The sequence below is a fragment of the Achroia grisella genome, unplaced genomic scaffold (genome assembly GCF_030625045.1).
Source record: "Achroia grisella isolate CSIRO2021 unplaced genomic scaffold, CSIRO_AGI_Agris_v1 utg241, whole genome shotgun sequence".
NCBI classification, from domain to species: domain Eukaryota; kingdom Metazoa; phylum Arthropoda; class Insecta; order Lepidoptera; family Pyralidae; genus Achroia; species Achroia grisella.
In genome coordinates this window covers 3,329,428-3,344,896 of record NW_026712734.1, presented here as the reverse complement: position 1 = coordinate 3,344,896, position 15,469 = coordinate 3,329,428, and the positions used below count along the sequence as shown (strand labels likewise).

Sequence of the window (15,469 nt, the reverse complement as noted above, 5' to 3'; positions counted from 1 at the left end):
GCGTATTGGCCTTGGCGGGGCCCCGTATAAAAATTTGTTTGGGGTAGAAACGTAAAAGTTTCTCACAAAAGAAGAAAAATGTATAATTTAAAAAAAAATATGCATCGTTTTCAAAAGTTATCTTTCTATCACTTTTTCCAAAACTTTTACAAACAATTCAACTTAAAATACACTCTCCTAGGGTAGGGGTACTCTTCCCGGTCGATGCAAAATTTTTCTTCTCCGCTCACTTTCGGAACCTGGTCCCTCGTCTTATGGCAGCCGCCGGCGCTCTTATCTGGCTGCTGCCAAACGTGAAGGGCCCGGGAGAAGGTCCCCACCGCCTATACCTCGACGTGATGCGGTCCATGGCTCTGTACGGGGCCCCCATCGCCGGGGTGGTCTTGAGGGAGGCAGCCCTCCAATCCAATGGCCCCGAAGGTGAGTGCGTGTGGTTTTTGGTGAGTAAGTCTCACACACCGCCCCGCGCTCCCACCGGCGGGGTGACGGTCTTTTGAAGATATTCTATATGTAAAAAAAAGGATAGAGAAAAAAGGTAGGAGTATTCACCTCCTCTTGTAGGATTGCGGGTAGTAACTGGATGAGAAGGGCTGAAGATCGTGCATTAGGAGAGGCCTATGTCCAGCAGTGGACTGCAATTATCTAATTTAATTTTTACTTACCCACGTTGGGGCCCCGTGGGCCGAGGGCCCCGTATACTTGATACGGCAGATACGATGGTAAATACGTCCCCGGGCAAACAGCAAATAATACTAATGATTTCATTGCTGGTAGTGTATTGACGACCTCGGTGGTCTAGCGGTCTAGCACACCGCTTTACGTTCGCGGGTTCGATTCCTCGCACGGCACACACATTTGTATTCATGAAGTATGATTGTTTGTATCCGTCTGGGTGTTTTCTATGTATAATGTGTATGTATTTACGAAAAAAAATCTATGTATTTTTATCAGTTGTCTAGTACCTATAACACAAGCTTCAGCTAGCTTAACTTGGGTCCAGATGGCGCTGTGTGAATTCCATTCAAAGGGGGAACGCTGCCAGTATCGGAACCTTGTCTAAAGGGACTTCTTTTAATAATATATTTTAGTTATTACATTATATTTTTTAAGGTTTTCAATTTTAGGTTCTTAGTTGTACAATTAAGTTATGTAAATAAAAATTCAATAAATAATTATGTTGATATTAATTTAAAAAAAAAAATATATTCACCGCCAATATAATAAAGAATCAGTCTCGTAAGTGTCGTGTCATTATAGCATCCTAGTTATCAGTTGTGCATTATAATTCAATACATACAATACAATCCATCCTTACAAACTTTCTCGTTAATAATGTTAATAGTCTAAAAACAAAACTACTTTTTTTTAAATTCCATGGCAATTGGATGAGCCGTTAAGTCCAAAGGTAACAAACAAACTAACACATTTATAATACCACTAACATATAGTAAGAGCATTACTGTAATGCTCTTACTATATGTTACTAATATATTACTAACTAGCTGTACTCACGACTTCGTCCGCGTGGAATTTAACTATATTTTTATCAATTATAAGTAGCCTAAATTACTCCTTATTAAATCAGCTATCTGCCAATAAAAATCCCGTCAAAATCGGTCCAGCCTTTACAGAGATTAGCCTGAACAGACAGACAGACACAAAAATTGTAAAAAATGTTATTTTGGTGTATGTACCGTAGTTATATTCATATGAATGTAGTAAAAAACGGTTATTTCAATGTTATAAACCAACACTCCAGTTTTATTTATATGTATAGATGTATGTATTTACCATAAGTGAGTAGATATTAAATCAGTGATGAGTGTGATTAGTTCAGGAGCTCAGCATAACAACCAGATACGTTATCATATTTACGAGCAGGAACCACTTTTTGGACGCAGCTTGTTGTTGTGCGTACGATCCGTAAACACATAGATTACAATTGTTATATATATATATATATATATGTATATATGCTAGCTGTCCCGGCAAAACAACGTTTGCCATATAAATTTAAATCGCTATTAAAAAATAGGGGTTGGAGATAGAATTTCGGTTGTATTTTTTTATAATGAAACATAATAAAAAAAAAATTCCCAATAAATTTAAAAATAACGTTAGGGGTGGACAACCCTTATCACTTAGGGGTATGAAAAATAGATAGTAGCCGATTATCAGACCTACGGAATATGCATATAAAATTTAATAAAAATCGGTCGAGCCGTTTCAGGGGAGTATGGTAACTAACATTGTGACACGAGAATTTTATATATGTATAACTAGCTGTCCCGGCAAACGTTGTTTTGCCATATAAATTAATAACGCTATAAAAAAATAGGGGTTGATGACAGAAGGGTGAAAATTTAGGATTGTATGTATTTTTGTATGTTGTATCATAAAAAAATAGAAAGTAAAAATTTTGTTTAAAAAATAAAATAAAAATTTAGGGGTGGACGACCCCTAACATTTAGGGGGATGAAAAATAGATGTTGGCCGATTCTCAGACCTACTCAATACGCTCACAAAATTTAATGAGAATCAGTCAAGCCATTTCGGAGGAGTATGGGAACGAAAACTGTGACACGAGAATTTTATATATAAGATATATATCATGCAGGTCATTATACATTTATTTAAATTATATATTTAATTATAAACAAAAATAGCAATCGCCAAACTGAATCAATATTAATTACAGCTGTCGAAATGATATCTTACATAGCATACAATAAAGTCGCTTACCGCTAGCAATAGATAGAGTGATGCAAGAGGAAGGTTTATATGTATAATATATGTACACCCGGGCGAAGTCGGGATGGATAGCTAGTTAAAATGAATACGAAGGAAATCTTAGAACGAAAGCGATATTTCTGAATGGTGTTGGTATATAGATAGTGACAATAGTCCTGAACTATCCGAGCAGAACCGACAGTGGTCTAGTATCTAGTCCAGGCCAATGTAATATGATTTGTTACCCCATAATCTTGACACAGTATAAAAAGAAGTCACTTCCGATGTCTGTTTGCTTATGTCTTTTAGACTACTCAACGGATTTTAATGCAGTTTTTAGCAATAGATAGAGTGATTCAAGATGAAGGTTTATATGTATAATAGATGCGTGTAATAGTATAGAACAAGCCGAGAAATTCAAAGATTTATAGTCGCGAAGCCAGAACGAGTTGCTAGTCATCATTACATAGTATAAAACAAAGTCGCAATGGCTGTCTGTCCGTCCCTATATATGCTTAAATCTTTAAAACTACGCAATGGATTTGAAGCGGTTTTTTTAATAGATAGAGCTATTCTAGAGGAAGGTTTATATATATAATACATGTACACCCGGGCGAAGTCCGGGCGAGTAGCTAGTAATATATAAAGTCCTTACAAATTTTATAAATTCTTTCACGTATATGAAACTCCACTATGAATGAGCAACATGGTTTTGAATTTTGTTAAAAAAAATTGAGTGCGATCAATTGAATCCGTGTGAAACCGGGACGAGTCGTTAGTATTCTCTCCAAGTGTCAGAATTTGTTGTCTCTATTGTGAGTCTTTTATATAATTTTACTAGCTACTCGGCCCGGCTTCGCCCGGGTATACATGTATTATATATATAAACCTTCCTCTTGAATCACTCTATCATCATCATCATCTGCTTCTTCCTTATCCCATTTATTTGGGGTCGGCGTAATATATTTTTCGCTTCCATTCATCCCTGTTCGCAGTCATCGCGTTATTTACTTCCTTTCTTACCATATCATCTTTCACACAGTCCATCCATCTCTTTTTAGGCCTTCCTCTGCCCTTATAACCATCCACATTCATTTGTAACATCTTTCTTAAAATATTATCCTCGTTCCTACGCATTACATGTCCATACCATGATAGACGATTACTCTTCAACCTCTCTGATACCGGTGCCACTTTCATACTTCCTCTAATCTATTAATTCTTTATCTTATCCATTCATTGAATCACTCTATCTATTACAAAAATACGCTTTAAAATCCGTTGCGTAGTTTTAAAGATTTAAGCATACATAGGGACGGACAGACAGCGACAGCGACTTCGTTTTATACTATGTAGTGATGACTATTGTATTATAACGTTATTCGGTTATATCGAAGAGATAAAATAGTATGTAGGTACTGATATTTATCTTGTGTGTCGCCTGACATTTCTAACATTTGCGACTCGGTAAATGAATGTCAATTGGGCGATATTGGTGTTAAACAGCGGCTCCATCGAAACATACACGCCGCGATGTACAGACGGACAGTCTCGTATTGATCTATTGACGTTTTTTTTTCGGACTACTCTAATTCTGTTGGCCGCAACGTTTACAGCTTCACCGGACGATAGGGAGCGAGTGCAGATGACACTCCAAACCAAAGGACGGACTTATGGAGCGGCTGAAGGCCAACTCCCGCCTGACGGATACGAGTTTAGTGTGAGGGCAGTTCTTAGGGGTTCGAACCTCGGCTTAGGCTGTCGTAATATCGATCCCCGTTTGAATTGGACGGGAGATCGATCGGAGGGGGCTATTGATGTGACGGGACAATGTATATAGCAACTGTAACACATATGGTCTGTTTACGATACAAACACTGATTAGACTATTGCTTTAGCAATATCATATGCTGGTGGTCACTCTATTCTCCCAAATTTGAATTTAAAAATGAATCTGTGTTATTGTCTATGTCTAACATAAATCTCGTTTATGAACAACTATTGCCATGCCTGCTCGTCATTCAAATAATCAATTCAGATCAAAAATTTATTCATGTAGGACATTTTAGCCGCTTATGAATGTTAAGTTTTTTATATTAATTTATTTTTGAATACAGGATATTCTCATGAACGAAATCTGACTATGTATAGATTCTTTATTCAATACAAGCTACTCGTACCGGCTTCGCACGGGTCTACCTGTATTATACATATAAACCTTCCTCTTGAATAACTCTATCTATTAAAAAAACCGCTTCAAAATCCGTTGCGTACTTTTAAAGATTTAAGCATACATAGGGACGGACAGACAGCGACAGCGACTTTGTTTTATACTGTAAAATAATGATTATATTATATAATTCCAGGTAACTATTATTTGATACACTACCCTACTTTGTAAAATATATAGAAGATTTCATCGCGACACGACCACGACTTATATATTTTTTATTAGAGCTGAAAAATAAGAGTTACTGAACCGATTTAAATGAAATTTGGTACGCAGATAGTGTAGTAAAGAAATATTATTATTATTTCGATTATTAACTTAGACATTCTAAGTGTGTCGTGTTAGCGATGAAATCTTATAGTTTCGTTGATTATTTAAAGTGTTTCCACTCAGTAGTTTTCCCATGACGCGAGCATAGATTGTATACGAGTCAATGAATTCGGTCAATGAATATTTATATTTTTATTGGTGATCGATATAGACAGATTCATTTGATCTTAAAGATCATTAAGTCTCCCTCTCTACCTTGTAGTCTCGGGGGAATATATATTATTTCTTTTGGCTGACTTATCTAATGTTTTATGGGCATATTTTTTAAACCAACATATAATATATGTTATATATTGTATGTTTATGTACATTGTATTGGTGGTAGTATACTATTGTTGACAGTATATTGTAATATTTATGTGTAATTATTAATTATTTATAGTTACTCTATGACCTCTTTTAGAATTATTATTTGCACAATAGCTGTTCCCGCGACTTCGTCCGCGTGGTATTTAACTTTATTTTTCTAAAACAAAAGTAGTCTAAATTACGATTATTAATCAGCTACCTACCAAAAAAATCCCGTCAAAATCGGTCCAGCCATTTCATAGATTAGCCGGAACAAACAGACAGACAGACAAAAATTGTAAAAAATGTTATTTTGGTGTATATATACCTTATTTATATTCATATGCATGGAGTAAAATCGGTTATTTCAATATTACAAACAGACACTCCAATTGTATTACATGGATAAACGAATATAAAAACTGCTAGTGACTCTCATTGTAGGTCTAACATAAAATAATTAGTTATAATTTTTGTAATATGTTGTATGATGGTTTTGTATGCGCCAAATAAAGTCACGTCGTGCCGTCTGCACAAAATCAGTAATTCATTCTACGGTAATTGAGTAAGATTTTATAATAAACTGCCAGAATCTGCACTAAATCTGACAGAGAGGCAATTCAAATCTTACATTAAACAATTTTTGTGTAAAAAAGCCTATTACAGGATAGACGAATTCATAGATGACATATCAAGTAAATATAATTATTTACTATACTTACTTATAAACTAATGTTTATTAGCATACAACGTTATAATTTAATTTTCTCATTGCTTTCTTCATTTAATTATTTTAGAAATAAATGAAAGCGTAGCGGTTTTTGTATTAATTGTCGCATGCATTCTTATGTAAAATGTGAATACTATAACTATGTAATATTATGTTATCTGTGCTATAACTATCAGATGGCAATTGTGAGTAGGTATGACGTAGTCTAGTGTTTTGAGTAGTCATGCTCACTAAAATGTCCAGACATGTGGCGGCGTGGTGGGCCGGGTCATTGGGCACCCTAAAATATGGTCGAGCGCAGTGATGATTGGCTCATCCGTCATACTCATGAACGGGTGCTGCTTGTAGGGACTGGTCTGTTCTGATCACTATGACTGATTTCCTCTTATTAATTGTTTAACCAGTTGGTTATATATTCAATATTTTTTCTATTTGAGTACTTAATTAAATTAGTGCTAATTGGAGGTTTGTATTCACACACTTAAACTTAAAAATGTAAAGTAATAATAAAATTATTTAAAAGAGCAACACGCAAGTATCTCGCTCGTTCTTCTTGTGATGAGACAGCTTTCCGAATGTGCGGTAGATTAAAAAAATGTAATGACTATTCAAAAGTGCTTCAATATAAGTTTATTTTAATAAATGATTTTCTATTCTATTCTTAAATATATTTTTCTTTTTTCTTTTCTTTTCAGTTTAGAATTTTCTTTAATGTGAAATGAAGAATTTTATTATTACCTATAAAATATTGTAGTTTAATAACTCTAGTATTTTCTATAACAAGCGAATCAATTTACAGTTATTGTCGGGACAATTGCAATCAATTGGAGAGTTCACGATATAGATTTCAATAAGAATCATCAAAAATAGGTCAGTTGACGGAGCGGAGATCGCTTGTAACAGTAGCCATGATCTGAGTAAATACTATGATATAGATATACATGTTAGAGATGTGTCAACTCGAGCTACTAACTCGAGTTGCACATAATTCGAGTTAACTCGAGTTGAATTCTGCCAACTCGAGTTGGATGTATTCAACTGGTAAATAAATGAATCAAGTGAAAGAGCGAGAGCATGATACTGTCATCGAACTGACAATGACATGAAATTTTCCGATCATTTCATATCATACAATTTTCACTCGTCACAAATATTTCACTATTGATTTGAGGTTGTTATCATTTTTATTTCGCATATTCGTCCGATTATGTTAAGATTAAAATGATTATGAGTTCTATAAGTCCTTCTGCGGCTTTAAAGTGCCATTTTTACTCGCCACCTATAAGAACGGTGAAGCTTTCAAGGCTAGCTGCGCCCAAAAACATTAGAATTGTACGAAATAATAAAAAAAGTTTTTTATTAGAATTTCAACTGGAGTTAACTCGAGTCGTGTTTATTACAAGTTAGCACATCTCTAATACATATACATATATATGATATTGTTTGTAACGCCATGGCGCCGGGGCTGTTTACCGTGGGCTTCCTCGCACGAATAAGTGTTTTTGTAGGAAATTCAGAAAATCTTCTCATAGTGGATGCATATTGTCTACGTAAGATAACAATGCTATCTATATTTGAAACTAGCTTTTGCCCGCGGCTTCGCTCGCGTTAATTTATCCCCTTAGGAGTGGAATTTATCAAAATCCTTTCTTAGGGGATGCCTACGTCATAATAGATTTATACATACAAAGTCTTTCATCCCATCAAGTTTCATACAAACTTTCATTCCCTATTTTATCCCTTTGGAGGTAGAATTAATAAAAATCTTTTCTTAGCGGATGCCTACGTCATGACATCTACCTGCATGCCAAATTTCAGCCCGATCCGTCCAGTGGTTTGGGCTGTGCGTTGATAGATCACTATGTCAGTCACCTTTGAGTTATATATATTTAGATAGATAGATATTGTTTTTAACACCACGGCGCCGTTTACCGTCGTCTTCCTCGCACAATAAGTTTTGTGTTTTTGTAGGAAATTCAGATAATCTCATCATGTCTGTCTGTCATCTTAAAGTTGTTTTTTCAACTTATTAGTTTCACTGACTTTATTATTTCCTATTAACATATTGACTTCAGCTGCGATTTGATACAGCAGAAGTTTTCGTGGGGCTAATTGTGTTTCACTCGGTGTTTATTATATACTTTTCATTTAATGTTAGAGGTAGACACCTATATAAATACCTATGCATTGTAAATAAACTGGCTTTACAAAAAAAGTAATTCAATTGAGTTTCTTGCCAGTTCTTCTCAATTGGATCTATATATCGAACTGGACGGTAGGGAAAAAAATTATAATGTGAAAACTTGACGTTCATTAGCGGCTAAAATATCCTACATGAATAAATGATTTTTGAATTTTGATTTTTACTAGCTGTTCCCGCGACTTCGTCCGCGTGGAATTTAACTTTATTTTTCTAAAATAAAAGTACAATATAAATTGTAAGACTATACAATACAATAATAAATTGTAAGACTTTTCAAAGAAATAACGAAAAGGTTAGTCGACATCACAGAAGACCGAAGAGCTGGCAGCTACCTTGGACAAAGAATTAGTCCAGCCATTCAAAGAGGGAACGCTACCAGTATCTTTGGAACCTTGCCCAAAGGGAGGGGTCCCTTTTTTAATAATATATTTCAGTTATTATATTATATTTTTAAGGTTTTTAGTTGTACAATTAAGTTATGTAAACAAAAATTTATTTAAAATGCTTATACCTATGTCATAAATAGAGATTATGTTATAAAGTTATATATTATGTGATAAATATTTATAGGTACAGATATAAAGCTCACACGTAGTGCTATGATGGGAGCTTCGATTGATGTGTACGCATTTTGGCAGTAAACACATAACTCCTGGTGTGTACTCCATATAGTCTCGATAATTGGACTGACCACGCAGGAGGCACTGTGGGTGTGGCTGTGATCACATTTGTATAGTCGCCCTGTGTCTGCAAGCAAGAGAACTTTAGGTCGCACAATACTGTCTTTACCATAAGGGCACACGGGGCCCGTGCCCAGGGCCCCCATTCTCAGGCCCCCCCCCGAAGGACTGACAATATTTCTCCCACATATATTCTCAAAAGATTTTTGTTTGTGTTTCGGGCACAATGCACCTTTTTTACAAATCAGCAATGTTCTTATACGGTCGAGCGCAGTGATGTGATGTGAGTGCTGCTTGTAGGGACTGGTCTGCTCTTATCACTACGACTGATTTAATCTTATTGTGTATTTATATTTGAGCCTAAATAAATTAGTGCTGGTTGGTAGTTTGTATTCACGTTTCGACTTGTAAATGTGAACTTACAAAGATTTTAAAAGAGCAACACACAAGTTTCTTGCTTATTCTTCTTGTGATGAGACAACTTTCCGAATAAGCGGTAGATTTAAAAAAAAATTGTTCACTATTCAAAAGTGCTTAAAATAAGTTTATTTGGATAAATTATTTTCTATTCTATTCTATTCTATGCCTCTGAAGCTATATGAGTATTTTTTTACTTTCCAAAAGGACCCCGTATTCTTGTATGCTCAAGGGCCCCAGCCTAGTTTAAGTCGGCGGTGAGGTAGGTTCAGATCCGGCTCGAAGGACCATTTATTGTAGGGGCCTTTGTTGCGGCGCAGTACATTTGTATTTGGAATTCGATCCTACCACTTTATAAGCAGGATCTAATAATTGCATAGAAATTATACTAAGTAGTTCAGTCCGTATGTATTTTGTATTTAGACTATTTTTATAAATTACTTTGCTGTAAAATAGTTTTTTATATAATATACGGAAAATATAATCATGAAACTATTCCTGTGAAAAAATTGATATCACGGAAAATAATAATAATTATTTTTTCTTATATTTTTACTTGAAGAATGTTATAATATACCTATCTCATAATATTCTGTAAGTAAATACATCTATACACAAAAATAAAATTGGAGTGTCTGTTTGTAATATTGAAATAACCGTTTTTTACTACATGCATATGAATATAAATAACCATAATAACATTTTTACAATTTTTGTCTGTCTGTCTGTTCCGGCTAATCTCTGAAATGGCTGAACCGATTTTGACGGGACTTTTTGCCAGTTAGCTGATGTAATAAGGAGTAACTTAGGCTACTTTTATTTTAGAAAAATAAAGTTAAATTCCAGGAGTAAGTTGCGGGTACAGCTAGAAAGATTATTCTATATATATTAGTTCACTCGATTTTTATTGTGTTAAGGCTCTGTTTAGCGCAGACATGTGAGTGCTAAAGATGATACGATGAATGTATTGCAAATAGAAGTAATTACATTAACACCCTACTGTCATTCCGATACTGTGAGGTTATTGATCCGACGTGAAATATTCGTTCCAACTGTACCTACTAAGAAAACTGTACAATTGATGTATGAACTTCGCACTGCTTGTACAGTTCTCTACGCGTTATGATTGTGTGATGAATAAATTCAAGATTGCAGAAAAACTATGGCTTCTCATGTATTTAAATTAAATTGATATACAGGGAGCGTCGTAGCATAGTGTTTTTATATATTTATTATTCCAATATTACAAACAGACACTCCAATTTTATATATATGTATAGATTTTAATTGACGATAATGGAGTGGTGCACCAACCTGCGCTAACGGTTTATGCTGGCGGAGCACCAGTGGAGAATGATAAGATGAGCATGAGGGTTAGTTAGCCCATCAAATGCACCAAGAATTTATCACGTTGGTTTCCAGGGGGAACCGCGTGGAGGTCAACCTGACATGGTACATTGCTAGCAATAACATCATCAGTCCACATTACTAACAACCCACTTTCCCCCCACTCTAGTGGTTTAGTTTGGGTAAATGTTGAGAGTTCAAATGTAGATGACACAAACAATACTGTACATAAATGTATATTTTTAATACTTCGGTTATTAAAACAGCAAACTAAATTCATAGTTGGCTGTCATATTAGATTCAAATTCAATATCAATAATCATTTATTCATGTAGGACATTTTAGCCGTATATGAACGTAATTTTTTATATTACAACTTTTTCCCTACCGTCCAGTTCAGTATATAGATCCAATTGAGAAGAACTGGCAAGTAACTCAATTGAATATTTTGTTTATTTTTTTATTTACAATGTATATTTACATAAGTATCTATGTCTAACATTAAATGAAAATCCTGTGCATGAACAACTATTGCCATGCACGCTCGTCATTCAAGTAATCTTTTAGTGAGTATTGGGCTTTGCCCAATAAATATGATGTTTTGAATTTATTTAAGGGTACATTCAGTATATCCTTATGTATCTTATTGTAAATTTTTATACCTATTCCCATAAAAGACCTGTTGTGGACTTCATAGTGGACTCAATAGCTTCCTTTCATGTATAAAGAACCGACATATAAATATATATATTCATACATATACAATATTATCCACCACAAGACCTATCGACTTTTTCTAAACGTTACTTGGGGACAGCAAGTTTATCTTTAAATCTAGTATTAATAACAACGATCTTAACCATCTTAGAAGTTTGGAGCGGGAGGAGAAAGGTCACCTTGCCCAGTTCCTGGCTCGTCAGTTGACCGCGGAGTATGGAAGTGAGCTGGAATATTTATCATATTGTATGTAGTATTCCGCGAGGTTATCTATATGTTAAACGGTGATATATTAATATATATCAGTTGACCCCACGTACAAACAAAAAATATCGATATTTTATTTTATACTAAACGTGTACTGAACTGTTTTTATTCTGTAAATGTATAATAGTTATATCAGACAACAAGGAGGTGTATCTATATCTATACTGCTGATCTGAGTAATGGAGTGAATGGAATCTTATTCACTTTGTAATTTAATTTAATGAATATTATTTTTGAATAGAATAGAATAGAAAATCATTTATTCAAATAAACTTACATTGAAGCACTTTTGAATAGTCATCACATTTTTACTTCTGCTTGTTAAATAGGCCGGCCATTTTATTACTGATTATTATGTCTGTTTGTTTGGTTACCACATTTACCTAAGCTAGATTATACAGATTTACCTAATTATAATCTATACATATAAATAAAATTGTAAAAAATGTTATTTTGGTGTATGTACCGTATTTATATTCATATGCATGTAGTAAAAAACGGTTATTTCAATATTACAAACAGACACTCCAATTTTATTTATATGTACAGATTATGTTATCTGTGCTACAAGTAAACTATAGTTGAACGTATTTTACAAGTACAGCGTCGTGATTTTTTTTATAACGATGATGGCAATTGAGCATACGGCCCGTCCGTTGGTAAACGATTACCGGACCGTACTGTCGTCCATTCTTAATGTTTTTAATCAATTGAATCCTAACAAACTGCGTGCTAGACCCGTACCTTGAAATAACCAGTTTTTACGTTTGTACGTTGTTGTAAACACAACGATTGCGTCCGTACAGGGACAGATGGTCAGTAAAGATTAATTATTGTTTTTTTATAAATTAGATTAGATTAGTAAAAGTTGATTAAACCGTTGGTTTAATCAACTTTTACTTTTTTCGTAATATTATGTATTTTTTTTCTGTTTTTCCCCTCGTTGTCATATTTTTCTATCCTTTTCCCTTTTTCTTGACATCTAAATCTAAGACATATTATTCTATGGCTCGTTCGTTTTTAACAGGTATAGAAGTTAATACCATTGACTTTTGGCATCTGCGTTTCTTATTAGTTTTTGAAGCAGCCATAGTTGGTATTGGCCATATTGCGTATGGCGAAATGGTAACTGTTGCTGAAGATAAATTACCCATCTCTTGTACGTTAGACTGTATAGAGGTCGATAGTACTTGGCAGGTATGTTCTGTCATAGAAGAAGGAGCTGGTGTACATAATGAAGGCATATTAGTATGGCTGCTATGGCTGGCATCAAATTTTGTAGCAAACTGTGAAATATTACCTTTTTATTAGGTTTAAAGCGGATAACTTATCCGCTTTGCCCAAAACGTGTATTTCTAAGCATACCTACTTTTCCTAACATTTAAATACAGGCTCAATATAATATTAATATCACAAATAATACTATAAAACATTGTTAATCTGCAAAACAAAATCATTCCTGGGTTGGCTAACAGTAAAAACAAATGAAATGAGAACAAGCCTGATCGAAAACCTCAACGATGGAAATGCAACTGCCCTGCGTTTTACAAAAAATATATGTGCAAACATATTATTGGATTAGTCATACACTTAAAGCTGGCCCCCCTCGCCCCACAAGCAAAATGTGCTTATCGGCCAGAAATTTTATTAAAATATATTGATACTACCTGTGGAAATTAAGATCCTTGGGGGAGGCATATCTCTAGTTAAGTAGTAGCAATTTTATGAAATTATCTAGTGACATCACATGATTTATTGGTGATCTCTTTCAATTAGTTTACTTCAATACTTATTAGAACCATTTGTAATATTATGTTATCTGTGTTAGAACAAACCTATTATAATACATACAAAAACATTTATTTGCTACTAGACCCTATATCTCCATGGTTTTAGTTGATTTATTATGAAATTGATTTTAGATTGTTTACCTTTTGATTGATACCCTTTTTTATCGTATAGTTTTACTGCCTTGTCGCCCTTCAACAAGTCACACATCTAACAAAGTCAGTTGCTGTCCTCTCAAATAAATGAGACAAAGGATAGTTATATAATTAGTGTAATTAGTCAGTGGGGGTAGAGGATTGTCAGTAGTGTGGATTGACGACCTCATTGTTACCAATGTACCAATGTAATATATGTTTGTGAAGTTGACCTCCACGCGGTTCATCCTGGAAATCATCACGATAAATTCCTAGTGAATTTGTCAGGATGGGCTAACTGACCTGACCTTTTGCTCATCCTAGAGCCAATGGTGGATCATTGGCTCTCCACCAGCGTAAAACGTTAGCGCAGACGGGTGGACCATTTGCTTTATATATATAATTCTCGTGTCACAATGTTAGTAACGATACTCTTCCAAAAACGGATTGTCCGATTTTTATAAAATTTTATATGCATATTCAGTAGGTTTGAGAATCGGCTACTATCTTTTTTTTATACCCCTAAGTGTTAAGGTGTTATTTTTATGGACAACTTTTTATTTTTATAATATAGCATTAAAACACATACGACCCTAAAATTTTCACCCTTCTGCCAACCAACACTTATTTTTTAATATTATTATTAGTATTTAAATTTATATATTAAGACAACGTGTGTACACATTAAAATAAACTGTCATGTGGACAGGCCAGGTTTTTAAAAATATGTTAAAAATGTGTATACTTTTGAATATAGTGTTCCAGACACTTTGACAAAAAGATTCACAGTTAAATGTAATGAAATATTAATTTATTGAAATACTGTTATCAGCAGAGGCATGTCTGCAGCAGTGGACAGCGCGCTGGACACGGCGGGACTCTCGCGGACATCGGACACCTCACTCAATGGCCTCGACACGCAGCCAGGTGCCAGCGACGGCAACTGGGAGCAACATTTCCTACCACCACCACTTAGATTAGATGACCATGTCAGGGCACAGAAGGTTCGTAAGTTATTAAGTCTAAACAATTGTATTTTGATTCCAATTACGTATTTATATTTTTTTTTATAGACGGTCTTGGTTGTCTATTTTAACACATCGCCGTACTTCCGATGGTCGCGGGTTCGATTCCTCGCACAGCGCAAACATTTGTATTCATGAGTATGATTGTTTGTATCGGTCTGGGTGTTTTCTATTCGTAATTACATACGTATAATATTATACTGTACAAAAAACGATGTATTTGTATCAGTTGTCTAGTACCCATAACACAAGCTTTACTTGGGTCTAGGTGGCCCCGAGTGAATTGTCCTGAGATTATTATTATTATTATATGTATACATCTGCCAAATTCGCATTTGCCGCCCCCAAAACTTGCCCAAACCAAGCATTAATGATGTTGTCCTCTCATCCAGTAATATAACTTGATTAAAAAGTTTAAATTAATTGAAAATAACTCGAGACGAAACATTTATGTCAATCAAACACATTGCTAGCTTGCATTCAAATAACTCAAGACTCATTGGTAGAGATGTGTCAACTCGAGTTGTGCTTAATTCGAGTTAATTCGAGTTGAATTCTCTCAACTCGAGTTGGAAGAAATGCC

General features: G+C 34.6%; 1 protein-coding gene across 1 annotated transcript in view; it reads left to right on the top strand.

Moving 5' to 3' along the window:
* The window catches only part of LOC131842587 (hexokinase-2-like), a 32,615-nt gene that overhangs the window by 4,860 nt on the left and 12,286 nt on the right, over window positions 1-15,469 (top strand). Inside the window, exon 2 of the mRNA XM_059191164.1 lies at window positions 14,694-14,865. Within this exon, the coding sequence (XP_059047147.1) occupies window positions 14,701-14,865 (165 nt within the window). The 5' untranslated portion in view covers window positions 14,694-14,700. The remainder of the gene's footprint in view (window positions 1-14,693; window positions 14,866-15,469) is intronic.